The 27,428-nt window shown below is 56.4% G+C and overlaps 1 protein-coding gene and 1 non-coding gene across 3 annotated transcripts; both read left to right on the forward strand.

The window, feature by feature from the left end:
- Positions 1 to 1,580: 1,580 nt before the first annotated feature.
- Positions 1,581 to 21,475, forward strand: PTCH2 (patched 2). 2 transcript variants are annotated; one of them, XM_055138998.1, is made up of 22 exons: positions 1,581 to 1,814; positions 2,668 to 2,860; positions 12,933 to 13,122; positions 13,229 to 13,298; positions 13,519 to 13,610; positions 14,527 to 14,722; positions 15,243 to 15,364; positions 15,510 to 15,657; positions 15,747 to 15,878; positions 16,113 to 16,268; positions 16,352 to 16,444; positions 17,310 to 17,435; positions 17,519 to 17,637; positions 17,728 to 18,076; positions 18,160 to 18,472; positions 18,559 to 18,701; positions 18,785 to 18,965; positions 19,083 to 19,363; positions 19,458 to 19,595; positions 20,158 to 20,300; positions 20,378 to 20,477; positions 20,740 to 21,475. In XM_055138998.1, exons 1-22 carry the CDS (start codon positions 1,743 to 1,745, stop codon positions 20,992 to 20,994), a joined length of 3,612 nt encoding a protein of 1,203 aa, XP_054994973.1. In that variant the 5' UTR covers positions 1,581 to 1,742; the 3' UTR covers positions 20,995 to 21,475. The 2 variants fall into 2 exon arrangements, with proteins under 2 accessions (XP_054994973.1, XP_054994974.1); XM_055138999.1 differs by lacking the exons at positions 19,083 to 19,363; positions 19,458 to 19,595; positions 20,158 to 20,300; positions 20,378 to 20,477; positions 20,740 to 21,475 and having other exon boundaries at positions 18,160 to 18,296; positions 18,385 to 18,472; positions 18,785 to 18,920.
- A 5,305-nt stretch (positions 21,476 to 26,780) lies between these two features.
- Positions 26,781 to 26,897, forward strand: LOC129405203 (U5 spliceosomal RNA). Its single transcript, XR_008630386.1, has one exon. It is a non-coding gene; the product is annotated as a U5 spliceosomal RNA (small nuclear RNA).
- Positions 26,898 to 27,428: the final 531 nt, after the last annotated feature.

Here is a 27,428-nt window from a genome sequence, read left to right on the forward strand (position 1 = left end):
CCTCAGCCTAAAGATTCCCTCACCTCAGGATGAGACTCTCAGAATGAAGTCAACAAACACAAGTATTCAAAAAACAGTTTGTCAATGTGTGCAGTCGAAGCCATAAAATTGTTCATAGCCTTTGACCTAACACCCCCAATTCTGGGAATCTGTCCTTAGGACATTCTACAAATGATTGATACAAGATTATGTGGTAATATGAACTGTTCATGATGTAATGATAAACAAGTTTGGAAGAACTAACCAAGAAATTGGCCAGAGATAATAATACTGTAATAGTAGATAATAGTAGAGGAATGCATTTATAGGAGATTATTTTTCTCTCCCAAATATTACCCTGGAATATTGATTTTATTCAATGCTATCAGTTTGGAAGGAACCTGGCAGAGATATTATTTTCAAAAAAGAAACAGTATTTTCAGATGGGATTGTTAATGAAAGTCTTTAAGTATCTTTTCCATGTTTCTTGTCCTTTTCACCCTGGTTTCTGCAATTCTCAATGACTCACTCAACAATTATTGAGCACCCACTTAACTGTCTAGTCTTTCAAGTACATGAATTGTGTCAAAAATACTATAACAAAATTATAAATTGAGTGCCATAAGGAACAGAAAGAACAAGGGCCAAAGTGTTAGTACAGTGTGTAGGGCTCTTGGCTTGCACCGGCAGACTGGGGTCAGATCCTCAGCATCCCTTATGGTCCCGGAGGCACCGCCAGAGTGCAGAGCCAGGAAAAACCCCTGAGCATCCCCGGGTGTGTCCCCACCCCCAGAAAAAAAATTCAAGAAGTGTTTCAAAGAAGCGGTCATTGATTCCCGCTCAGTATCTCGGTTCTCTGCCAAGAGTTCTCAAATATGTTCCAAAGCAGACACTCAACAGAATCACCGGGTGCGTCTGGGACATTCTGGTGGTTGTGCAGGGCAGGCGGGCCCGCGAGGTTGGTGTGAGGGACCGGTGGGAGAGAAAGCTTGTTTGGGGTCCTGCAGGGCTGTACGTCAAGTGGGCTTTGTGTTTTAAGGTATTTTCACTTTAGGGGCCGGAGCGGGTAAGGCACTTGCCTTGCAGACTCGGGTTCGATCCTCGACATCCCACATGGTACCGGAACCCCGCCAGGCGGGATCCCGGAGTGCAGAGCCCCCAGTAAGCCCTGGGCATCGCCGTGTGTGGCCAACAAGCAAACAAACAAACAAGGAAACCCGATGTTCACTTTGGAGAGAGGACTGGCTCCGAGCGCCTCCTGGAGCGCCCCAGCGGGGCCGAGTCAGGGGCGTGCTAGGAAGGCTGCGAGGAACCTTCGGGAGCTTCAGATACACTCTCTGCGCCTTCTCGGGGGCCGGCCCGTGGCCCCGCGCCTCCCCAGAGTGCTCGCGGGGCGCCGGGGGCCGGCGGCGAGCGAGGCTGGGGGTGGCCCTGCCTGGGTGGTCTCCCGCCCCGCCCCCCGCGGCGCCGTTGCCTAGCAGCAGATCCGGCCGCGCGGCTCCGGGTAATTTGCAGGCCCCTCGGCCAATGGGAGGGCGCCGCCCCGGCCCGCTCCCTTTTTCTGCAGCTACAGACGCGTCCTCGGCACTGCAGCCGCCACCTCGAGCCGCGCCGGGCGCCGCGGGGCCGCGAGTCCGCCCGCCGCCGAGCCCGGCCCGCACGCGCGCCGGAGCGGGCTCCTCGGGACCCCCGCCGCGGGGCCGCCTATGGGAGACCCCAGATAACGCGGGTTGGGGGTGCCCACGCCCCCTGTCCCGGCTGCCATGGCTCGGCCGCCGTCCCTGGGGGAGCTGCCCCCCAGCTACACGCCCCCAGCTCGATCCACAGCCCCCCAGGTGAGTGCAGAGAAAGTCAGAAACGGGCAGTGTGGGACGGGGCGGGGGTCGGTGCCCCGGGCTCCGGCAGGGCGGCGGGGGGTGCGCGTGCCTGCCTTGGTGTGAGAATGGGTTTCCCCTCCGTCCCCTCGAGAACAGGTTCGTATGCTGTTAATTCACTCGCAGGAAATGGATCTGTGCCTTCTTTTTAAAATTTTTATTTAATGTAGTGAATCACCCTGAGATCCAAAGTTGTTCGTGATTGAGTTTCAGCTTTACAAAGTCCCAGCACCCATCCCTTCACCAGGGTCCATTACCTCCCCCGTGTCCCCAGTTTCCCTCCGGCCCCCCAGCCGGCCTCTATCGCAGACACTTTTTTCTATTTTCCTTTTAGGCACTGCGTGTTGCATTCCTGTTACTGAAAGGGCATCATGGTGTGTGTGTGTGTGTGTGTGTGTGTGTGTGTGTGTGTGTGTGTGTGTGTGTGTGTGTGTGTGTGTGTGTGTGTGTATTTGCTGGAGAGGATGGAGTTGGGTCTTTTTTCCATATTGGGCCTCTGTGTGTGTGTGTGTGTGTGTGTGTGTGTGTGTGTGTGTGTATTTGCTGGAGAGGATGGAGTTCAGTCTTTTTTCCATATTGGGCCTGTGTATGTGTGTCTCTGTGTGTGTGTGTGTGTGTGTGTGTGTGTGTGTGTGTGTGTGCTGGAGGTGATGGAGTTTGTTTTTTTTTCCATATTGGGCCTGTGTCTGTGTAAGTGCCGGGTACCCAGACACCCAGAAGCTGGGCTCCGCGCAGGGTGTGCACGGTGAGAAAAGGGAAGGGCTTCCTGCTTTGTTGCCATCATGCCTGGCTAACCCTCCTCTCTCCCTCCCAGATCCTAGCTGGGAGCCTGAAGGCTCCGCTCTGGCTTCGCGCGTACTTCCAGGGCCTGCTCTTCTCTCTGGGCTGCAGGATCCAGAGACACTGTGGCAAAGTGCTCTTCCTGGGACTGCTGGCCTTCGGGGCCCTGGCGCTGGGGCTCCGCCTGGCCGTCATTGAGACGGACCTAGAGCAGCTCTGGGTAGAAGGTGAGTCATGACTATTTCCCCATAGTTGTTGGGGTCTGGTGAGCTCAAAGACAAGGACAGGGCAAGGAGCTAGGATGGAAACGGAGCGGGCTGGGCTGGTGCGGGGGGAGGGGGGGCGGCCGGCTCCCGGGATCTCTGCCCCCTCCCACACCTGGAGACAGACATCTGCCGCTAAGAGGGAAGGAGTTTATAGAGTCGTTATCTCTGAGTCTCAGTGTGTTTATTTTACATCTGTTCCCAACCTTTGTGTGTTCGGGGCGGCCTCCCAAGCAGTGCTCAGAGGGTCCTGGGGTCACTCCCAGTGGTGCTTAGGGACTTCCAGAGCTTTGCCTGGCAGCGCCCAGGGGGGCAGGCAGTGCCAGGAATCAAAGGACAGGGCCTGGGACATGCAAGCCGTGCACCCTGGCCCTTGGCGCGCTCTCCCCGGTGTTCTGCAAAGGCAGCAGAAACAAGACCCATCTTTCCGGGCCGGGGGAAGGAAGTTACGCACTGGGCTCCGATATTCAGGATCATATGGAGCAGAATATAATGGTATATTGCCTCAGAGAAGACGAGGAGAGATCACATCTAATGAGGAGAAACAGAAAAGTTAGAACCAGAAGGCTGGGGAAACTGAGTAAATGTGATACCTTCCCAGGAGGGGTCCTGCACCCCCGACAGGGAGGCAGCACAGAATCCGCACTTTGAAGCCACAGGAGAGTCAGGTAGTGCCAGCGCTCACTTAGTGATGAAAGCATTAGAAAAAAGAAAAAAAAAAGATTTCTTGTTAATAATCTCAGCATAACTCTTCTTTCTTTTGGGGCTCTGTGGGCCACTCCTAGATGTAGTTGTGCTCAGGGCTTACTCCTGGCTCTGTGCCAAGGGCAGGCTCCTGGTTCTCTGCTCAAGGGCCACTCCTGGCAGGACTCAGGGGACTGTATGAAATACCAGAGATCAAACCCGGGTCAACTGTGTACGAGACAATTGCCCTAGCTGCTATCTCTCCAGTCCCATAACACTCCTGGACCCTGGCTTTATATGTCATCCCTCTAACAGTCAAACTCCCTTCTGGTTTTTCCTGGGAAGTGTGTATTTGTGGGTTCCCCCAAAGCCTCCCCGCCAACTCTGGACCACACCCAAAGGCAGGGCCCAGGTTAGTCTTTCACCCTTGAGTTATTTCAATGCTGGCAAGCCCTTAGATCCAGAGCAGATGTTTCTTGGAGCCTGCCTGTGGGGCTCCCACCCCCCATCCCCACCCTACCCCCAGCACTCGGCAGACTCTCATATACATACACACTCAGGGCCAGCCCTGGGGTCCAGAGCAGATGTTTCTCTGTGCCTGCCTGCCCCCAGCCCCAGGACACACATGTGCATACACGCACATACACATAACCCCCACCCACACCACCGCTGCCTGGGTGGTCCCAAATGACTCTTCTATTTCCTGCCACAATAGAGTCTGTCTCCCCCCTCCCCCGCACACACACTCCCTTTCTCCTCCACCGCCACCCCATCTTCCTCATCTAAACATCATGTGGACCCCCCGTGTTTCTTCATCCTCTCGACCCTGCTCTCTGGCACCCAGCGGCCAGGCCCCCCCTGGGGATCTGTCGCTCTTTGTGGGTGGGGGCGTCGGAGGGCAGCCAGTCCTACAGCCTCTCCCCGGCCCCAGTATTCTGCTTGGTGCTGTCGGTGCTGTCACTGCAGGGGCTGAGGTCAAAGTGGTGATTCTGACCTGGTCTTTTCTCTCTCCATTAACACTCAGAATTGTCTGGAGTTGAGGGGGGTTAGGGGAGCCGATGAAGAGGAGCACTTAGGGGGTTCTTAAGTTCTTCCCCCCTTTGAACACAGAAAGCACAGGAAGAAGCAGCACCTACCCCATCCGGGTTCCAGGGCAGATTTCAGAGTTCTCCGAATTTCGAATTTCGTCCTGCTGAGCCCGGGAATGGGTTTGTCCTTCCTGATCAATTGGAAAATTAAAGGGCTCGGAGATGAATTGTTTTCTGAAATAACACACTGTGACAGAAATGGCTTGAAAGTAGAGCCTGAACCTGAGAAACATGCAGGCATTTGTTTAGAGGAGGTTGACCACCCCCACTGGTGTGACAACCACCCACACAAATAAATAGGACCACGGAGATAGCGCAAAGGACGGGAGCGCAGGCCTCTGGTGCGGGAAACCCAGGGTCCAGCCCCAGCACCACATGGTCCGCTGAGTTCTGCCAAGAACGAGCTCCCAGGACCTTGCCGGTGTGGCGCTGAGCTTTTCCAGGTGTGGCCCCTCAACAAAAATAAGTCAATGAGTTCAAAAGTAAACAAACTAAGGAGTCGCCCTCAAATCTTCCCCATACCTGATTAGTTGCCATTTCAGCAATTTCTCTTTTTTTCCCCTCTTTTTTGGAAATGAATTAATTATTTGGTTGTTTCTTATTTGTTTATTTCATTGTGTTTGTTTGGGGGCCACACCCAGCTGTGCTTGGGGGTTGCTCGTGGTTCTATACTCAGAAATTCTCCTGGCGGTGCATGGAGGAGCCATACGATGTGGGAGATCGAACCCAGGTTGGCTGCATGCAAGGCACGTGTCCTACCTACTTACTAGCCGCTCAGGTCCCTTATTTGGTTGTTTGTTCGGAAGGGTGCCCATCTGGGACAAACAGGCCATTTGTGAGAGCGAACACAGAGCACAGGTAGCCCTGGGACTGGGAACAGCTGTGATTTAGAGCAGGATTTACAAATCTGTACTGTTCTGATCAACCTTCTCTACTCTATCATCTCCTCCTTCTCTTTCTGTGTCAAAGGTCTCGTCTTCCTGGCATCTGGGCTTACACAGCTTCTTTTGGAGTACACATCAGTGAGACGGTTTGGGATTTTCACACACTGGTGTCAGTTTTGGCGGTAGTGGCAAGGACAAATTTCCACTGTATTCTACACAAAGGAACTCAGTTGAGAGACAGTGGTCCAGGGATAGCAAGTCGCTGCCCATTTGCTTCAGGAAAATGTCCTCTGGTCCAGGGAGGGCGAGCTGAGAGGTCCCAGCAGTGACGCTCACTCCAGGTGCTCACACATGCTGGCTGAGGGGCGTTTGTTTTGGCTTGTGGTCTTAGAGGTGCTTCTCTAGTTTTTATTGGGGGAGCGAGGGGGAGCCCCTGGTGGTGCAGGGCTTCCTCCTGTCTCTGCTCTCAGGAATCATTCCTGGCGTGATTTAGGGGGCTCCATGGGGTGCTGGGGATTGAACCTGGGTTGACTGCGTGCAAGGTAAGGCAAGCCCTGCCCCTTGTACTATTTCTCTGTTCCCTGGGGTGCATCTCTCGTCAGGCAGTTTCAGCAAGCCCTTGCCGCTCAGACACTGCCATTCTTGTTCTCATTCACTGATATTATGACAGGAACAAGAACTTGCTCCATCTTTTCTTTTCCGGCCTGGAGTTAGCAGCTCAACACCTCATCTTGTGCAGGGCCTTTCAGGAATGCACGGTAGATCAGGACTATCTTCCAGGTGCTCCAGTGAAGGTTGTGGCTCTAAGGAGCCTTCCCTTCGTGGACGTTTTAGTTCTGAGCTCTCCTTTCCTCACCTGGCCTCCAGCATCAGCTTTTTTTTTTTTTTTGAGGGGCCAGTGCTCAGGAGTTAGTGCTGGCTTGGCACTCAAGGATCACTCCTGGCAGGCTAAGGATATCTTATGTAGTATTGGGGATCAACCCTGGGTCAGCTGCATGTAAGGCAAGCACCCTACCCCCTGTACTATTGCTCTGGACCCTCCAGTGCCCCCCAAATTTCTTATCTTTAATACCTGACTACTCAGCTCTTCCACCCACCATCTTATAAAGTGTGAAAGAGTATTTCTAATTTTCCTTTTCTTTCTCCTCCTCCCTTTGTTGTTGTCTGTTGTGCAGTGCTGGAGTTCACACAGTTAGGGTGACATATTTGGAGGTGGTACACTGGGGGTGGGGGGTATACTTGCTGGGAATGACCGTCAACAGTCTTGGGTAATGCCAAGGACCGGACTCCCGGTTTCACACTTCAAGCCAGTTGCCCCTCACTGGTCCACTCCCTTCTTTCCGACCACGCTCAGAACAGGCTTCTCCTCTCCATCCCTTTAGGCTTTTGCTGCCTCCAGCTGTCAGTGTACAGTCATACCTCGGAGAGAACAGAGGTGCTATTCCAAACCACTAGTAAAGCAGATATCACAATGAAGTGAGTCCCAGAAAGTTTTTGGCTTCCTAGAGCATGTAAAGAGAAAACTACATGAGCTGGAGATGTAGTCAGTGGTAAAGTGAATGCTTTACTTATATGGATGGTACCAAAAAAAGAAAAAAAACAAAAAGTTATGTTTGAAATGCAGTCTAGGGCTGGAGAGATAGTACAGTGGGTAGGGCACTTGCCTTGCTGACCCAGGTTTGATCCCCAAGCCCTGCCAGGAGAGATTCCTGAGCTATAGCCAGGAATACTTGGCTATAGCTTCTTGGCTATAGCCTTTAAAAAATAATAATAAAAAGCTTAGGGGCTGGAGTGATAGCACAGCGGGTAGGGCGTTTGCCTTGCACGTGGCCGACCTGGGTTCAATCCCCAGCATCCCATATGGTCCCCTGAGCACCGCCAGGAGTAATTCCTGAGTGCACAGCCAGGAGTAACCCCTGTGCATCGCCAGGTGTGACCCCCCTCCAAAAAAATAATAATAATAAAAAGCTTAGGTGGAAGAGGCCTGAGCAATTGTACAGCAGGTAGGATATTTGCCTTGCATGTGGCCAACCCACGATCAATCCCTGACACCCCATAGGGTCCCCTGAATCCCACCAGGAGAAAGGAGAAACCCCTGAGTGCAGAGCTAAGAGTAAACCCTGAACACTGCCAGGTGTTTGCTCAAAAATAAACATGTGCGTATGCGCACGCACACACACACACACACACACACACACACACACACACACACACACACACACACACACCCTCAGGGGCCAGAGCAATAGTGAAAATGTAAACCCCAAATATATCTGGGTATGGCTCAAAAACAAAGAGGGGCCAGAATGATAGTCCAGCTGGCAGGATACTTGCCCTGAATGCGGCCGACCCAGGTTTGATCCCCGGCACCACCAGGCATCCCATATGGTCCCCAAGCACCACCAGGAGTAATTCCTGAATGCAGAACCCCTGAGCATTGCTGGGTGTGGCCCCAAAACCCAATCCCCACCCCACCACCCCTCCCCCCCAAAATTCCACAGACCAGGGATGTGGCTCAGTGGTCCAGCACATGCAAGGCCCTGGGTTTGATTCCTAGCTCTGCATGGTCCCCAGAGCATCTCTCTAGAAGCAAATCCCCGAGCACTACTTTGTGCCCCAAGAACAAAGACCAAACGTTGTCTTCAGGCTTGTTGCCTCCCTGTTCCAAGGTGGCTGCTGCAGGGGCAGAGTGTCCTTTTCTGAAAATGAAGAGAGTGGGGCCAGGATGATAGTCCAGAGAGAGGGTAGGGCTCTGGCCTTGCACTTGACCAATCTGGTCCAGTTCCACGTATGATCCCCCCCAGCTCACCAGGAGTGATCCCTGAGTCCAGAACCAGGAGTTAGCTCTGAGCACTGCAGTGTGTGCCACCCACAGAAAAAAAAATTAGAAAAAAGAAACTGAGGAAAAGGCTTACCAGAAGCCCCCTCTTCCCCTCTCGCCACCTTCATCAGCCTACTTCCCATTTGGTTGCTCTGGTAAAAACCAACCTATGCCTAGGGGCCGGAGCGATAGCACCGCGGGTAGGGCGTTTGCCTTGCACGCGGCCGACCCGGGTTCGATCCCTGGCATCCCATATGGTCTCCCCAAGCACCATCAGGAGTAGTTCCTGAGTACAAAGCCAGGGTTACTCCTGTGACCCAAAAAGAAAAAAAAAAAAACACCTAACAACCTATGCCTAAATCCTTCATTTGGCAAAGGCGGTGCAATTACTGTAGTCGACTGCTTAGACTCATCAAATTGTACTTGCTGAGACTGAGAGGGGGCCTCGATTTCTCCAATCACTCTGCCGAGCGGAGGGTGAAAATTCAAGGTTAGAAAGGCGACCACGGGCGACTGCCTCCACACTGCCCTCTGGTGGCATATTTGGGTCTTACCGGCTCCTTCCCCTTTCCCCATTGCCTTCTGCAGCCTTCTGGCAATCCAGCGCCTAAGCACACCAGGTGCTCCGTGATTTCCTTCTTCGCTCCAGCATTCTCTCCTGCTCGCTCTCAGCAGTCGAGTCGCACGGGTCTTTGACCATTTCCCTGCACATATCTGACCCATAGTGCGGAGCCCCTGTCGGCCCCGGTGAGACCCTGCTTTGGATCCGTGGCACCTCTCCCTCAGCCGTACCAAAGATAATATAGCTCAGCCAGGGCTGGGTGGCAGAGCTCATGAGGCCCTGGGGCCCATTCTTTGCATAAAGAGGGAAAGAGGGGGGAAAAAATGCAAGAGCATCAAGGGTCCTTAGAAAAGCGATGGGGGGTGGGGGTGGCTGGAGCGATAGCACAGCAGGTAGTGCGTTTGCTTTGCACATGGCCAACTCGGGTTCAATCCTGGGCATCCCATATGGTCCCCCAAGCACCGCCAGGAGTAATTCCTGAGTGCAGAGCCAGGAGTAACCCCTGAACATCGCCTGTGTGACCCAAAAAAAAAAGTAAGAAAGAGAGAAAGAAAGGAAGGAAGGAAGCACGATAGAAAGGTGATGGGAAAAAAGAGCAACCCAGGCTGGAAGTGAGGCCAGATCTGAGAGGAGCCGTGTCTTCTCTCCCTGACCAACTCCGGTTCACCCTCGGCTCAGAGCACAGTTAGGGAGGAACACGTCAGGTCCTCTAGCTGGGCTCACCTCCCAGCTTGTCTCCCACTCACTCATAGAAGCCCCAGAAGTCAGGAACTCCCAGACCCTTCCTCCAGTGTGAAGTTTCCAGAACAAAGATGAGACATATTACTGAGGGTCTTATCTAAACCACAGTATTGCTCCCCACCACGCCCCGAACCGTACCAAGCCTTATTCTCACAGTAGCTCTGTGTGCACTCCTGTGAGCTGCCAATGGTGCTACCAAGTTTTGAGTTGGTTTTTGTTTTGTTTTGGTTTTCTTTCTTTTTTTTATGGTGCCAAACCCAGAGCCTCACACAGGTAAGGCAAGAACTTGATTACTCGGTGGGGGGAATAAAAAAGAATTTTACTGCTGAGCTACAGGTCTGGCCCCGTGCTACCAATTTTTTAATGTTTGCTCATTTGATAGATGATGACTGATTGCTTTTTTAAGTACAAATTAAATTACCTGTAGGATGGAATTACTTCTCCGTGCTATTAACCAGTTATGTTTCCCTTTTGTAAAGCCACACACAGGAGTTTTTTAGCGAATGTATTGCAGAACTGGGGAAATAGGTCCAAGGGCTCAAGCCTGTTCTTGAGAAGCAGGAGCCCCAGGCTGGATCCAGCTCCACAAACATTGCTCACGCAAGAGCCTCCCAACTCCTGGTGGTTTCACTGTGGCCCCAGAACCAAAAAACACAGAGCAAAGTGGGGAAAAAACAAAAAAGCTTGAATTGCTATTCTATTTCCTTTCCCACCCACAGTCTTTTTCCCTCTAGTTCTCGTTTTTCTGTTACATCACTCCTCTCCTGGCAGCCACTGAATAATAACTGTGTCTATGTGCCTATTTTGTCCTGGGAAACTCCCTAAGTACTTTTGTGCCAACATTGATTCTAATTCTACCAAGGTAGGTATTGTTCCCATTTTACAGATGGGAGTTGAGGCTTAGAGAGAGCAAATAATTTGTCCCCAGCACAGACAAGTGTCCAGGGAGAGTCTGTAAGAACTTGCACTGTCCCCTCCACCCGCTGCCTCTTCCCGCCAGCATCTCCGCTCCCCTCTCCTCAGATCTGTCCTCACTGTCAGCCCAGACTTCTTTTTTCCCATCATTTTTCGGAGAGTTCTTGACTCTCTGTCATGTTTCCCCCCACCCTTGGTGCAAAGGATGGCCCCCAGGGCCTGGTGAGTTCTACCACTGAGATCCTGTCTTTGGCAGGGGTGGGGAGAGGTGCCACGGATCAAAACCGGGGCCTCCTTGAGCAGAGTAGGGCCTCCACAATGAGTAGGGCCTCCACACAGCTCCAGGCCCTGACGCTGCATTTTTGAAGGTCAGTGTTTCCCTTGCTTTCTTATTCACACTCTGGGTTCCCTCCTTCTACCCTACACGCCCCCCCCCCCCCCCCCCGTCAGGAAACTCACTCAGAAGAGCTTATCTGCCTGCTCCCTTCTGTCCCCTGTGGCAGCTGTGGCCTCAGCCTGGTGAAATAAGCACCACAGTGCTCACCGGGAAGGGCTGGAGTCAGGCGACCGAGAGGTGGGATTGTGTTTGCGTTCCTCTTGGGGCTGGAGCTATAGTACAGCAGGTAGGGCACTTGTCTTGCATATGGCTGACCCAGGTTCTAGCCCTGGCATCCCATCTGATCCCCCAGCACTGCCAGGAGTCATTTCTAAGTGCAGAGCCAGGAGTAACCCCTGAGCATTGGCAGGTGTGGCCCAAAAACCGAAAGGAAAAAAAAGGTAAAATGTGCCCGTGGAATGTGAGATGGCCAGGTGAGATCGTGAGGGAGGGAGGGAGGGCCAGAATGTGGCAGGGGGCTGGACTGAGTAGTACGGCGGGTAGGGTGTTGGACTCTCGAGCAGCCAACCGTCCCCCAGCACCCAGGATAGTTCCCTGACCCGCCCCCCCTTGCTGTGAGGGACCCCTGATGACAGAGCCAAGAGTAAGTCCTAAACACTACAGTTATGGCCCATAAACAAAAGCACAAGGTGTCTGGGGCGACAGGTGAGCAGAGTGGGCCAGTCAGCTGACGGTTACTAAGAGTTTGGGTCTCATAGGCGAGGAGAGGAGAAGGGGTTTGAAAAGGAGATTCGTAATCAGGGATGTGGCTGGTGTTGTTCTTCATGTGGGTGAGACCCTGGGTTGTGTTTCCAACGTAACAAAATGAAACAGAGATTTGGGTGCATGAAGATTCCACTGAAGCCAGACCTGGGGACCGCAGGTGCCACTGACCCCCCGAAGAGGCCCAGAGAGGTAGAAGCAGAACTGGGCATCAGGCGGGTGTATAGAACACGCAGGGGGTGGGACTCAGGCCCTTGTCTTCCCCTCCCCTCCCCTGAGCTTCACCCTGGCCCACCTAATGCAGGGGCGAGGGCGCTGGGTGACGGAGACACACGCAGGCCTCGTGCTGGGACTTAGGTGCTAGACAAGAAGCTGGGTGACCTCGGCCAGGGCACATGAGCTCTTCATCCAATAGTGACATTGACAGTATCACACCAACAGACGGAGCCTCTCAGAACTGTGTCCCCACAGACCCATGGACACTCACTCACAACTTTCCCATCTGCAAAAGAAGCCTGGGAGACATTAGTCTCGTCTGCAGTAACCCCGTCTCTCACCTATTTCAGGGGGCTCTCCCTGTGGCCCCTTTAGCCCTGGTGCTCCTCCCGCCGAGCAGAGACTCCGACCGAGGCTCCCTCGCCAGCACACCCCACCTCAGTTCTTGCCCATCTCATTTTTTTTTTCTTTTTGGGTCACACCCGGCGATACACAGGGGTCACTCCTGGCTCTGCATTCAGGAATTACTCCTAGCGGTGCTCAGGGGACCATATGGGATGCTGGGAATCGAACGTGGGTCGGCCGCGTCCAAGGCAAACGCCCTACCCACTGTGCTATCGCTCCAGCCTCCCATCTCATTTTTAGGTTATTTGCCCCAACCCAGATTACCTAGTTACTGCTTACACCCATGATAGCACAGGGAATGCACAGAGGGCGGAGAGGGAGCTCAAGGGGCCGAGGACATGCTGTGTGTGCAGGAGGCCCAGGGTCAATCCCAGGCACTGCATGTGACCCCCAAACTACAGAGCCTGGAGTAGCTCCTGAGCCCCCCCAGGTGTGGCCCCGGAACAACAGGGGGAGGCGGCTCCAGTGCCCTGGCAGAGGATCTGGGGGGGCCCGATGGGGTGTTGGGGAGCAGGTGGGGCCGACTCCTGAGAGGCCTGCAGAGGCCCTGGCAGGGGCGGACCCCCGAGCCCTGATCCAGCGAGGCTCTCTCCCCCCAGCTTGTTCTCTCTGCTCTGGCAGTGGGCAGCCGCGTGAGCCAGGAGCTGCATTACACCAAGGAGAAGCTGGGGGAGGAGGCTGCGTACACCTCGCAGATGCTGATACAGACCCCACGCCAGGAGGGGGAGAACGTGCTCACGCCAGAGGCTCTTAGCCTCCACCTCCAGGCAGCCCTCACGGCCAGTAAAGTGCAAGTATCACTCTATGGAAAGTAAGTGTGGCTGAGCCCCTGAGCAGCCGAGAGGGAGGCCCGAAGCGGCCGGGCGGGAACGGGGCACCCCTCCCCTGCTGAGCTTCTGTGCCCCTGGCTTTTGCAGGTCCTGGGATCTGAACAAAATCTGCTATAAGTCCGGGGTTCCCCTTATTGAAAACGGCATGATTGAGCGGGTAAGTCTCGTGAGCTGCTCTGAGCCTGGAGGGAGGTTGAACCTCTGTGCAGTGGGGAAGGGCTGTGTGTGTGTGTGTGTGTGTGTGTGTGTGTGTGTGTGTGTGTGTGTATGTGTGTGTGTTGGGGTGGGGGGTGGGGGGATATCAGGAGCAGGGAGGGGTTTGCTGAGGGTGGGTGAGGGGACCCAGGACTGACTGGGGCCTGGGATGTTCCTGGCAGATGATTGAGAAGCTATTTCCATGCGTGATCCTCACCCCCCTCGACTGCTTCTGGGAGGGAGCCAAGCTCCAAGGGGGCTCTGCCTACTTGCCGTGAGTACCCCAAGGCTGGCGGGGTGTCAGTGAAAGAGATCCAGCCTCGCCTAGGCCTCATGGCCGCCCAGGCAAGGGACAGATCCCCCTTTTCCTTGCTTCCAAAGAAAGATCAGACCGGGGCCAGAGCGAGAGTACACCAGGTAGGCAGGTAGGGCGCTTGCCTTGCACACGGCCAACCTGGGTTCCATCCCCGGCATCCCATATGGTCCCCCAAGCACCTCCATAATTCCTGGGTGCAGAACCCAGGAGTGACCTCTGAGCGCTGCCAGGTGTTACTTAAAGAAAGAAAGAAACGAAGAAAGAGGGCCGAGCGATAGCACAGCAGGTAGGGCATTTGCCTTGCACGCGGCCGATCCGAGTTCGATCCCCAGCATCCCATATGGTCCCCCAAGCACTGCCAGGAGTAATTCCTGAGTGCAAAGCCAGGAGTAACCCCTGAGCATTGCTGGGTGTGACCCAAAAAGAAAAAGAAAAAAGAAACTAAGAAAGATCACAGGGCTGGAGCCGTCATGCGGGGGAGAGGGAGCTTGCCTTGCATGCAGCCGACCCGGGTGTGAACCCGGCACCCTATAGAGTCCCCCAAATCCAACAGGAGTGATCCCTGAGCACAGACCCAGGAGTAAGCCTTGAGCACAGTTGGGTGTGGCATAAAAACAAATAAACAAAGGTGATTCCCTGAAGGACGAGACTAGCCCAGGCTAGAGAGCTGCCCCTGGCTGATGCCCACATGGCTGTGTCCAGCCTTTGCTTCTTCAGCCCCGTGTACTCCACAGCTCAGCAGCCTCCACCCCTCCACTGGGTGGCACTAGTGAGCAGCTAGGAAGCGTCTGGGGTCCCACCCAGGTCCCTGAGGAGCACTGTGGAGGGTGGGAACCCACCTCTGGCCTCCACCAACCCTGACTCCCCCACTCAGGGGCCGCCCTGACATCCAGTGGACCAACCTGGATCCAGAGCAGCTGCTGGAGGAGCTGGGCCCCTTTGCCTCCCTTGAGGGCTTCCGGGAGCTGCTTGACAAGGCACAGGTGGGCCAGGCCTACGTGGGGCGGCCCTGCCTGCACCCTGATGACCCCCACTGCCCGCCAAGCGCCCCAAACCATCAGAGCAGACAGGTGAGTTCCAGCCAGGGCCGCTGGGGACGGGGGCCCTTTCCTGCACAGCCTCCTCCTCCTCCTGCAGCATCTCCCAGTCCAGGAGAAAGCCGGTCGTGCTCTAGGCTCTGTGCCCCAACCCCACTTGCTGGACACTGTTACCCTGCCCCCACTGTTCCGGCATGTTCCATTCCAATTTAGTTCTAAGGAGCATCCCCAGGATCATACGATCCCTTTTTCTTGTTCTAAACCCAGGCAGGGCCGACCTTGACTGAAATGGACTCGAACAGAGAAATTCCAAGTCGGTTCCACACAAGTGTGCCTAGTTTCCTGTTTCCTCTGAGTGGACCTTTCCCCAAAACCCATCAGGCATGCCGGTGGCTCCCCGCATCTGTCCCCCGGGCTCTCTGCAGAACACTAGCTCACCCCTCAAAGAGCGTGTTCAGGAGAGCGTTATCTGCAGCGCGGGCCAGCGGAGCTCCGTGCAGGCAGCCTTCCCCCCCTACCCCCGGCCACTGACCATCTGCCCTGTGCCCCGCAGGCTCCCAACATAGCTCAGGAGCTGAACGGGGGCTGCCACGGCTTCTCGCACAAGTTCATGCACTGGCAGGAGGAGCTGCTGTTGGGGGGCGTGACCAGAGATCCCCGCGGCCAGCTGCTGAGGTAGGACCCCTCGGGGAGTCAGCATGCGGCTCCCAGGGCTCCGGACCCTCACTCGGATGCCAGGTCATCCTGGCAAAACTCTCCTGCCCACCTGCCCCCGGGGGCTGCCGCAGCTCAGACCCCTCATTCCCTGCCCCCTCCCCAGGGCAGAAGCCCTGCAGAGCACCTTCCTGCTGATGAGTCCCCGGCAGCTGTACGAGCACTTCCGGGGCGACTACCAGACACACGACATCGGCTGGAGCGAGGAGCAGGCGGGCACCGTGCTGCAGACCTGGCAGCGGCGCTTCGTGCAGGTCGGCGGGAGGAGGGCGAGGCGGGAGCCCCCACAGCAGTGGCTGCTTGGCCCGCCACCGCCCCTCACACCTGCGCTCCCTCTCCCCAGCTGGCCCAGGAGGCCCTGCCCGCGAACGTGTCCCAGCAGATCCACGCCTTCTCCTCCACCACGCTGGACGACATCCTGCACGCCTTCTCGGAAGTCAGCACAGCCCGCGTGGCAGGGGGCTACCTGCTCATGGTGGGTCCCGGCCAGGACCATGATATTCTCACACACGCACACACATGCTCACCCCGGGGACCCCCACCACCGTGCCGGGGAAGAAGGTGCAGATGGGGCGGGGCCCGTGGATAGTGGGGGGGATGGGGACTCTCTGGTGGGGTGGCAGGTGTGTTGGGGTCACACTGTGCCCCTGAAACGTATTTCCGCATATCTCGCTCAGAGGAAGGACTGCTCTGCCTTCTCTCCCCACAGCTGGCTTACGCTTGCGTCACGATGCTGCGGTGGGACTGTGCCCAGTCCCAGGGGGCCGTGGGCCTTGCAGGGGTGCTGCTGGTGGCCCTGGCAGTGGCCTCGGGCCTTGGGCTCTGCGCCCTGCTTGGCATCGCCTTCAACGCTGCCACGACCCAGGTACAGCAGGGCGGTGGGCAGGCTTGGAGACCCAGGTCCCGGGAGCCTCAGTCCCTCCAGCTGCTCGCCCTGTGCTCCCGTAGGTACTGCCCTTCTTGGCACTGGGCATCGGTGTGGATGACATCTTCCTGCTCGCACACGCCTTCACAGAGGCGCCCCCCGGCACCCCTCTCCAGGTGAGCCCCTGTTCTCCAGCCTGGGCTCCCCAAGGCGGCTCTGCTTAGGGGCTCAGAGCTGTAGCTCGCGGGCTGAGTGCAGGCTTGGCCTGCGGAGACCGGACTCCACCCAGCATGGCCGCAAGCAGTCCCCCCCACTCCCAGGCCCTGCTGGTTGCCTCAAAACAAAACCAGGATGTGAGAGGGTGATCTGGCCATGACCTCTGCCACACATTCATTGCCAGGGAAGGTCCAACTGAGCCGGCTGGCGAGGCAGCTGCCCCTTCCTCCCTCACTGTTCTGCTTGTGCCCTTCCCGAAGCAAGGCTCTGGGTCCCAGAGGACGGCCTTCCAGCAGCCTCCCTTCAGCGAGGGTTAGAGGAGCTGCTCCTCTGCCAGAACCTCCAAACTCGTTCTTGAAGACAAAAGCAAAAAAAGGGGGGGCCTAGGGCCAGAGCAGTAGTACAGCGGGGAAGGCTTGAGGATTGAGGGTTCAATCCCTGTATGGTCCCCTGAGCACCGCCAGGAGTGACTCCTGAGCACAGAGCCGGGAATATGCCCTGAGAAACACCGGCTGTGGCCCCATAACAACAACAACAAAAATCCAGCAATGTTCATCGGTTACTCCTGGCTCTGCACTCAGGAATTAATCCTGGCTGGGCTTGGGGGGACCATATGGGTTGTCAGGGATCGAACCCGGGTTGGCCGCATGCAAGGCAAACACCCTACCCACTATACTATCGCTCCGGCCCCCAAAACAAAATATTTTAAAGAAGAGTCTCTGAGTGTGGGTGCCTGGGGCTGGTGACAGCTGTGAGGACCCCCGCACCCTGCCCTGTGCCGCCCCTCCACCGCCCCTTAAGGACCGGCCCGCCCTGTCCCAGCAGGAGCGCACGGGGGAGTGCCTGCAGCGCACGGGCACCAGCGTCGCCCTCACCTCCATCAACAACATCGTCGCCTTCTTCATGGCCGCGCTGGTCCCCATCCCAGCCCTGCGGGCCTTCTCCCTGCAGGTGAGGTCCCCGCCCCCTGCCCAGGGCGGGGCTCTGGGTGGGCGCGGAGTACGGGGTGCCTCACCGGGCCTTTGCGCCCCCAGGCGGCCATCGTGGTGGGCTGCAACTTTGCGGCCGTGATGCTCGTGTTCCCCGCGGTGCTCAGCCTGGACCTGCAGCGGCGCCACTCGCAGCGCCTGGACGTGCTCTGCTGCTTCTCCAGGTACCCGCCGCCCGCCCGCCGGCCCCTCCCAGCCCGCCCCTCTACGGCTTCTCCCCGCACCCCGCTCAGCCCTCTCCCTGCCTTCTCCAGCCCCTGCTCTGCCCAGGTGATTCAGATTCTGCCCCAGGAGCTGGCGGACAGGACCGTGCCAGTGGGCATTGCCCACCTGACAGCCACGGTCCAAGCCTTTGCCCACTGTGAAGCCAGCAGCCAGCATGTGGTCACCATCCTGCCTCCCCATACCCACCTGGTGCCCCCACCGACTGACCCGCTGGGCTCGGAGCTCTTCAGCCCGGGAGGGTCCACTCGGGACCTGCTGGGCCAGGAGGAGGGGACCGGGCGGAAGGCCACCTGCAAGCCCCTGCCTTGCGCCCGCTGGAGTCTTGCCCATTTTGCCCGCTCTCAGTTCGCTCCCTTGCTGCTCCAGTCACACACCAAGGTAAGAGGGCGGCCTGGGGAAGTGAGCAGGCCCGAAGCTCCGAGGCTGGGGCCACCCTCAGCCTCCGTCCCCGTGTCCCACAGGCCATCGTGCTGGTGCTCTTTGGGGCTCTCCTGGGCCTGAGTCTCTATGGAGCGACCTTGGTGCAGGACGGGCTGGCGCTGACGGACGTGGTGCCTCGCGGCACCAAGGAGCACGCCTTCCTGAGCGCCCAGCTCAGGTACTTCTCCCTGTACGAGGTGGCGCTGGTGACGCAGGGCGGCTTCGACTACGCCCGCTCCCAACGTGCCCTCTTTGATCTGCACCAGCGCTTCAGTGCCCTCAAGGCCGTGCTGCCGCAGCCCGCGGCCCAGGCGCCCCGCACCTGGCTGCACTACTACCGCAACTGGCTACAGGGTAAAGAGGCAGGGAGCCCGCAGAGGGGGCCGCCGCCCGCAGGGCCCGCCGTGCCCCCCATCACCACCCTCGTCTCTCTCCCCCAGGGATCCAGGCTGCGTTTGATGAGGACTGGGCTTCTGGGCGTATCACCCGCCACTCCTACCGGAACGGCTCAGAGGACGGGGCCCTGGCCTACAAGCTGCTCATCCAGACTGGAGACGCCCAGGAGCCGCTGGACTTCAGCCAGGTTGGGCGGGGGGCTGGACGGGGCGCACTCAGAGGGGCCCCGGGCTCCGGAGCCCCAGCCTTCAGCCCACGCTGCCTCCACAGCTGACAAGGAGGAAGCTGGTGGACAAGGAGGGGCTGATCCCGCCCGAGCTCTTCTACGTGGGCCTGACCGTGTGGGTGAGCAGCGACCCTCTGGGTCTGGCCGCCTCGCAGGCCAACTTCTACCCGCCCCCTCCCGAGTGGCTGCACGACAAATACGACACCACGGGGGAGAACCTCCGGAGTGAGTGCCCGGGGAGCGCAGCTGGGGCCTCGCCGGGGAGCCCGACAGGAGCTGGACCCTGCCCGCTGCTCCCGAGCTCACGGCCACCCCTCCCCTCTCCCTGCCGCCCCCCTGCAGTCCCGGCAGCCCAGCCCCTGGAGTTCGCCCAGTTCCCCTTCCTGCTGCGCGGCCTCCAGAACACAGCGGACTTCGTGGAGGCCATCGAGGGGGCCCGGGCGGCGTGCGCCGAGGCGGGCCGGGCCGGGGTGCGCGCCTACCCCAGTGGCTCCCCGTTCCTCTTCTGGGAGCAGTACCTGGGCCTGCGGCGCTGCTTCCTGCTGGCCGTGTGCACCCTGCTGCTGTGCACCTTCCTCGTCTGCGCCCTGCTGCTGCTCAGCCCCTGGACGGCCGGCCTCATCGTGAGTCCCCAGCAGGGGCCTCCCCGCTGCCCCGCCCTGCCTCCTCCTCCTCCTCCTCCTCCCAGGAGCCCTGGGTGAGCCCTGCCCTCCCCAGGTGCTGGTCCTGGCCATGATGACTGTGGAGCTCTTCGGCATCATGGGCTTCCTGGGCATCAAGCTGAGCGCCATCCCCGTGGTGATCCTCGTGGCCTCTGTGGGCATCGGGGTGGAGTTCACCGTCCACGTGGCTCTGGTGAGCACAGGCCGGGGGCAGGGAGGGCCAGCGGCTCCCGCGCCAAGCGTCTGCGGCACGAGGGTCCGGTGTGAGACTTGGCTGGGACTGTAGCTCAGATACCCGGCGCGTGCTTTGCGGGCATGGGACCCTTGCTTTGATCACTAGCCCCAAGAGGAATAGTGGGTGACACAGTAGCAATATAGATGGCTCTACACTCAAGGAGCTTATGTTCTAGGGGTTTACACACCCAGAGATAGATAAGAAAGGAGTATGGGGGCCAGAGCAGTAGTACAGCGGGTAGTACAGCACTGGCCTTGCATGCAGTAGACCCAGGTTCGATCCCCTGCATCCCATGTGGTCCCCCAAGCATCACCAGGAGGGATTCCTGAGCACAGAGCCAGGAGTAACTGAGCACCACTGAGTGTGGCCCAAAAACAAAGAAAGGAAACAATGCTACCAAGCAGGCCCAGACACAGCGACCAGCAGGTCCTCAACAAGACAAGGCATGAGGGAGCCCAGAGGACCAGTAGGCACAAGTTGGGGACAGAGGCAGCAGTTCTAAGACCACCTTCTCCCCCAGGGCTTCCTCACCAGCCAGGGGAACCGGAACCTGCGGGCTGCCCGCGCCCTGGAGCACATGTTTGCCCCAGTGGCCGATGGGGCCGTCTCCACCCTGCTGGGTCTGCTCATGCTGGCTGGTTCCAACTTTGACTTCATCGTAAGGTGGGTGGGCCGGGACTGCCAGGGCTGCAGGGCGGGGGCTGGGGCCTGCCCGGGCTCACCCCGCTCTACCCACCCAGGTACTTCTTCGTGGTGCTCACCGTGCTCACGCTCCTGGGGCTCCTGCATGGCCTCGTGCTGCTCCCGGTGCTGCTGTCCATCCTGGGCCCCCCGCCAGAGGTGAGCCACTGCCCTCTGCCCCCAGCCCAGGGGTGGGGCGGGACAGCCAAGGTAAGGAAGGGACAAAATGCCCTCAGGGGGCTCCAGTCACTGCCTGGCTCCTGAGGACCCTCCCGGTGAGGTGCCACCAGCCGCCTCGGGCCCCCACCCCGACCCCCCACCCCAACCCTGTCCCTGCCGAGAGTCTCCAGGGATCGGGGCACCAGAAGGGGCCTGTGACCCCCCAGCCGTGGGCTCACTGGGGCTGGTGTCCCTCCCGCAGGTGCTGCAGATGTACAAGGAGAGCCCAGAGGTGCGGAGCCCCCCGGCTCCACAGGGCAGGGGGCTCCGGTGGGGGCTGTCCCCGCCACTGGCCCAGAGCTTTGCCAGAGTGACCGCCTCCATGACCGTGGCCCTGCACCCTCCGCCACTCCCTGGCGCCTACACGCACCCGGCGTCCGACGAGCCTGCTTGGGCCCCCGCTGCCAGCAACCCGGGCAGCCTCAGCTCCAGGGGGCCCTGTCCAGCCACCGGGTGAAGCTCAGAAGTGGGGGAGGGGCCTGCTTGGCCCCCAGAAGTCATGGGGAGCCGTGGGGGGCTCACTGGATGCAGGACAGACCCCTGAAGTGTCCTGCTGTGCTGCTGCTGTCTGCTCCCCTCCCAGTCTGCTGCCCACCCCCCCCAGACACACACATACGCACACAAACACACATGCGCACGCCTCCTGGGAGCCAGACCAAACCTCCGCCTCCAGGCAGGCCACAGCCTTGCACAGAGGGGCCGCTACATGCCTGTGTCTGGAGAGGACGAAAGCCAGCACCTGAGGCTGCAGGACAGCCCTGTTACCCCACCCCATGTTCCTGCCCCACCAAGCAGACCAAGCCTGAGGGATCCTCTCGCACCCTCTGCCAGTCTGGGCCCCCCACTGCTCTCTGATTCCTGGTTGGTTCTCTGTATCCCCGCCCACCCCCTACCACATAAATTATTTATAATAAAGATGTCTATTTTTGTAGTTTGCATAGATGTTAGCTATGCTGAAAATTTTATTTTTAAAGAATGAAATATATTCTATACAAACTCACCCGTGACGACTGGTTCCTTTCTTCTTGACTGGGTAGGAGGGGGGTCAGGGAGACTGGTTGTGGTGGTGGAGGCCCCGGTGTAAGTGTTGGCCGTGGAACTTCGGTCTGTGTATGGCCTACAGGTGAGTGGCTGTTCAGCAGGTGTGTTATTGGTCACATGTTTGATAACAGGGTTTGAGCGGTGCACCCAGAATGCCACACAAAGTTTCGGGTGTCGAGCAGCATTCAGAGCCTTGGGACTCCCGCACACCTCCCCCACCCATCTTCTGCCTTCCTGCTTCAGCTTCGGGGCACAGGAGCCAGGGAGATAGCCCAATGGGCTGGAACAGCCATTTCGCATGTGGGAACCCTGGCTTGAATCCCTGGCACTGCATGGTCCTCTGAGCAGTGCCAGGAGTGGCCCCAAATACCACCAGGTATGGCCCAGAAAACAGGGACCAGATAGACAGTAGTGCTAGTAGGGTGCTTCCCTTGCCTGTGGGAGACCTGGGTTCGATCTCTGGCATCCCATACGGCCCCCCAAGCACGGCCAGGAGTAATTCCTGAGCACAGAGCCAGGAGTGACCCCTAAGCTTCACTGGGAGTGACCCAAAACCAAAAGTAACCAGGGGCATGGGCAGGAGACACACCCATCCCCCAAATGGGAGGTGAGCTGGAGACAGGATGGGAAAGGGGTCAGGCACCAATGCGGGACAACAGGTCTGAATACCCGCTCATGAGTGTGGTGCTCAGACCAGCCTCAAGGCAGAGGCCCAGGAGGTCAGTAGTCAGCGCCCTCGAGGCATCTCTGCAGGGGTGAGGGGACTGGGGCAACCCTCCAGCAACCAGGAAAAGTGTCAATTTAAGCTATTTGTTAAGTTCAGACTGCCCCATTTTACAGCCTTAAACACATTTTAATGAATTCTGGTTCTGCTAGAATACAGAGCCTTGCCCCAAGGGGTGGGTGGGGTCTCTCCCAGCTGGCACTGACACACCTCCCACTCACCAGGAGTCCACCCTGAGAGCATGGCCTCCTCACCCACCCACCCCACCCAGGCCAAAAATCGGAAACGCCTATTCTGACCAAAAAATGGGAAAAAAAAAAACACAAAAGGAAATGTCTTAGTGTATGCTGGATGGCATCAATAGATTGTATCTGACTGTTGGAGGAAAACCTCCAAATAATCATAGTGAGATTCCTGTTGAAAATTGAATGTAATCAAAGTAAGGAAAGAGTAAAGTGAAAAATGTCTGCCACACAGGCAGAGGGAGAGTGGGAAGGAGGTATGTGGGGGTTTGGTGGTGGATCAAATATGAAAACTTTGTATTTCACAGTGATTCAATAAAAAAAATTAAAAAATAATAAAATAAATAAAATTTAAAAAATCTAATTCATTTCCAACATTAAAAAAAAATAGTCTTGGGGGCTGGAGCGATAGCACAGCGGGTAGGGTGTTTGCCTTGCACGCGGCTGACCCGGGTTCAAATCCCGGCATCCCATATGGTCCCCTGAGCACCGCCAGGAGTAATTCCTGAGTGCAGAGCCAGGAGTAACCCCTGTGCATCGCCAGGTGTGACCCAAAAAACAAAAAATAAATAAATTAATTAATTAATTAATGCAACTGAATCACCACTACGATGCTCAGACCGAAGTAGGTACCTAGCTATGGCCTACACCAGAGTCAGCAGGGAGACAGCAAGGAACAGAGATGAGACAGCAAGGAACAGAGATGAGCCAGCAGTCCTCACAGTGGAAGGGTGTGGTGAAGCAGGTGAGCTGGCCAGGCGGCACAGAACAAAAGGTCAGCCACAGTTCATCTACCAGCTGAACATGACCTAACCTCAGAGAGCCTCCATTTCTTCATCTGTGAAATGGGAAGATTAGAGTTCATCCTGTAGAGGGTTGGTTCATTTTTTTCTCACTTTCAGGATTTGAAATCATATATTTTTGGATATCATTGGTTTGTCCTTTCTCCCTTGCCACAGAGTTTGGGCTTATCTGGTAATAATCTCTAAACAATTCTAGACTACATTGGTATGTCCTGCTCCCCTTGCCACTAGGAGCTTAGGTATATCAGTCACGCCCATCAAAGTGCTCCCGAGTCACTCCCATTCCTTTGTTTATCTGTAACACTTCTACCAGTTTATCTGCTCTCCCTCTAATCAAACTCTGTTAGTTGGTAAGGTCAGACCTTGCTAGGACAGTGAACTTGTATTGTAAGTTAATATTGTCTTTCTCCTCTCATGTCTTTTGAATAGTTTACTTTAAAACAATATCCTTTTTGTGGGGCTGGAACGATAGCACAGCGGGTAGGGCGTTGGCCTTGCACGCAGCCGACCCGGGTTCTAATCCCAGCATCCCATATGGTCCCCTGAGCATGGCCAGGGGTAATTCCTGAGTGCAGAGCCAGGAGTAACCCCTGTGCATCGCCAGGTGTGACCCAAAAAGCAAAAAAAAAAATCCTTTTTGTTTGGACAAAGAAAGACATTTATTAATATGCTTTGGCAACATGGGATTTAATTGGCTTCAAATATTATTCATTCCTGGGCATCTGTTTTCTCGACTTAAGCCTCAGCTGCCCTTACTTCCTAGCACCCCCAAAAGTAGGGTCCCGACGAGGGATGGGACAGGCCCAGGGCAAGTGGTGAGTTATGTGCTACCCTGGCATCGAGATGGGCCTGGCCAAAGCGCCTAATGCTTAACTATATGTTAAGAGCTTGGTCATGGACATGTTATGTCATGATCCAGAAGCAACGACGAGACTAGGACCCTGCTAGGGCTAGGAAAGACTAATCCGGCCTGGGCACTGTAGTCTGAGATCGAGGTGACCCCCAGAGAGCAATTCTATAAGCTTAATGCATCTCTTGCTATGTCCATACAAAATGATTTATAATATGAATACTTATATGTTAGTTGGACAAAGAGAGGGGGAAACACACCCAGGGGATTCCGCTCTTGGGTGGATGTCCTGCTGAAAGAGATTCTGTCCTAGTGAAAGCATCCCCTAAGGGATAGAACTTTACCCCCTATTGATTGTAACCACACCTATGCACAAGCCCTGGCCCACCATGGCCCACCGCATCCAGAGCCGGATGGGGGGGGGCGGATTTAAGGTGGCTGTGAGAGGGGGCTGGGGGCGAGTGCTGTCAAGTTCCAGGGCCAGTCCCAGGGCCAGATCTGGAGAAGCTAGATCAAGACCCAGAGGAGAAGGAGAATGAAGTAGCATGGGGGAGGAAGAAGCAGGAGGAGAATCAGAGGAGAATGGAGATGGGAATGAAATAAACTGCGATTAAGACCAACCATCTTGGCTCCATTCTTTCCTTCACCTGCCTCCTCATCGCCATCAACCTCCCCGGGGTGGGGGAAGCGGCTGGAGACTACCGAACTCGGGTGGCGGGAGAGACAGCGCCGCTGCCCTGGGCCCTGTGCCTGGCGCCGTGCTGTGAGGCACCCCCCCCCGCCCCTTTCTTTTTCTTTTTTGTGTTTTTACACAATATATATAAGAAATTACTTGGTGGGGGCTGGAGCGATAGCACAGCGGGTAGTGCATTTGCCTTGCACGCGGCCGACCCGGGTTCAAATCCCAGCATCCCATATGGTCCCCTGAGCACCGCCAGGGGTAATTCCTGAGTGCATGAGCCAGGAATGACCCCTGTGCATTGCCGGGTGTGACCCAAAAAAAAAGCCAAAAAAAAAAAAAAAAAAAGAAATTACTTGGTATTAGGGCCAAGGAGTCGCAAAGCCTGCTCTTAGTATGTGCAAAATCCTGAGCTTGACCCCTAGCAGAGGTGTATGTATGTGTACGCGCGCGCGCACACACACACACACACACACACACACACACACACACACACACACCCCATCTCACACCACTCCATGCCTCATCATGGTCCTATTTAGCTGAAAAGAGAGAAATGGCCTGTTCTCTCATGGGTGCTTTCTGTATTTGCTCACAGCAAGTGTGTGTTGTCATCAAATGATTCTGATTGAAACACAGAGCAGAGGCGCGGGAGAGCGAGGGGGCTGAATAGTACCATAGGTAAGGAGCTTGACTTGCCTGCAACTGACCTGGGCTCTGTCCGCGCCACCCATATGGTCCAGTGAGCCTGGCCAGGAATGACGTCACCCTAGGCACAAAATCAGGAGTAAGCCCTGAGCACTGCTGGGTGTGGCAGTACAATAAGATAGTACAGTGGGGGAAGCACTTGAACGCCGCCGAGCTGAGCTCAATCCAGGGCATCTCATGTGGTCCCCTGAGCCTTACTAGGAGAAATTCCTGAGCGCAGAGCCAGTAGTTACCCCTAAGCATTGTCAGGTGTGGCAAAGAAAAAGAAAAGAAAAAAAAAATGGAGGGAGGGGAGGAGGAGGAGGAGAAAGAACAGTAAGCACCTGGTGAGGAATGACTGGGCAGTGACCACATCCGGTCTCCAGGACAGATCCCAGGCGGGAGCGCAGGCTACCCTGTGTGGCACCTCCCACTCCCCCGCCCTCTGACTCAGTTCCCTGCATCGCTGCCCCCAAGCGACGAGATAAAATCGAAGTCCCGTCCAGGCGCACGGCCCTCTAGTCTACCCTCCCCGGCTCTGTTTTCACCGTGCCGACCAGACAGACCCACCTTCGGGCAGACACCCACTCTCGGGGCAGGCGCACGACTGTAGCGGCTCACTTTCCTCTGCCAGGCCAGTTTCCCATCGCCTCTGGACAAACTATCTCGAGACAGATGGTGTGCCATCTGCTCCGTGCTCCCTAGGCTCCTGATCAGTTAAAACCTGACCCACTGGGACGAACCTCCGTTTCTGCTTAGTCTTGGGGCCACACCTGGCCGTGCCCGGGGCTTACTTCCTGACTCTAGAGTGCTCAGCGATCACCCCCGGCAGGGCTCGGGGCGGGGGATCCGCTTCGCAGACGCGGCTAGGGGCCCGGACCCACGCCGCCAGGCAGCGGCGCCCTCGCGTCTCCAGCAAACCCGCGCGGCTTCCGCGCGGACTCGCAGTCAAAACCAAGCCGCGCCCCCACCAGCACCTGCTCCGCCTCCTCCACCTCTCGGATTTGCATACCCAGGAGGGTGGGCCACGGAGAGAAGGACACACGCGCGTGCTTGAATCCCAGCTCCCAGGGGCTTCTCCTCTATTTTAGACCACTCTGCCTCTGGAAATCGACCAAGTTCATGCACACAGGGAGTACGATCGGTGCATGCACAAAACAACCATAAGTGATCTAGGTGTTGTGTCTCTCTGGATTATTCTAAGCGCCACCCAGCGTTAACTCTGGTTTCTCTTCAGATCGTATAAATCTTTCGCCTTTTACTAAAGATTTCCGTGGAGAGGAACAGTATTGAGTTGTAACTCAATTTTTTGAGGTCTCGTGTCTCACGAGACTACTATTTTAAGTACAAGAGTAGAAGTAAAGCTTAAGTGGACATTGCAGTTTTGTTGTGTGTGGCGGTGATGGTTCTTATAGATGAAAGTGTACTTTGTCCGTGCGGTACTGTAAATCTTTATAGTCTCACGAGTGAACATGTGCTATTAGTTTTCTACCACGTCCAAGGTTCACCAGTGTTTTCGCGTAGTATTGGGATCTCTGAGATGCTGTATGTCCTGGAAACGCTTCTGGTGATACTCCATAGTTCACCACGGGCTACTTTAAGGTGTGGGTGCTCCCCAGGGCTTGCAAAGACTGCGCCTGTGCTCCTGGTTATACTCTTACTTAAGGCACACAAACCATGAAGTGGTGATCACAGCTGACCAGCTGTCACCCTTCTGGGCCATGGTGCTTGAGCATCATTCTAGTTTCAGTGCTCACTGACATCTGAACCTCTCACCCTCACGCAGTGTTTACACACACACCCAGCTGCAAAGGAACTGGAAATTACTTGCTGTGCAAGGAAGGGCAGGCAGCAGAGTTTACCAC

Source organism: Sorex araneus, chromosome 5, assembly GCF_027595985.1.
Source record: "Sorex araneus isolate mSorAra2 chromosome 5, mSorAra2.pri, whole genome shotgun sequence".
In the NCBI taxonomy this organism is placed as follows: domain Eukaryota; kingdom Metazoa; phylum Chordata; class Mammalia; order Eulipotyphla; family Soricidae; genus Sorex; species Sorex araneus.

Bases quoted from the DNA above. Each gene is read 5' to 3' on its own strand.
- PTCH2 (XM_055138998.1), top strand. From the start codon at position 1,743: ATGGCTCGGCCGCCGTCCCTGGGGGAGCTGCCCCCCAGCTACACGCCC. The intron at 15,365-15,509 runs GTAGGACCCCTC...CCCCCTCCCCAG, and splicing joins CCCCGCGGCCAGCTGCTGAG to GGCAGAAGCCCTGCAGAGCA. The intron at 18,966-19,082 runs GTGAGTGCCCGG...GCCCCCCTGCAG, and splicing joins CACGGGGGAGAACCTCCGGA to TCCCGGCAGCCCAGCCCCTG.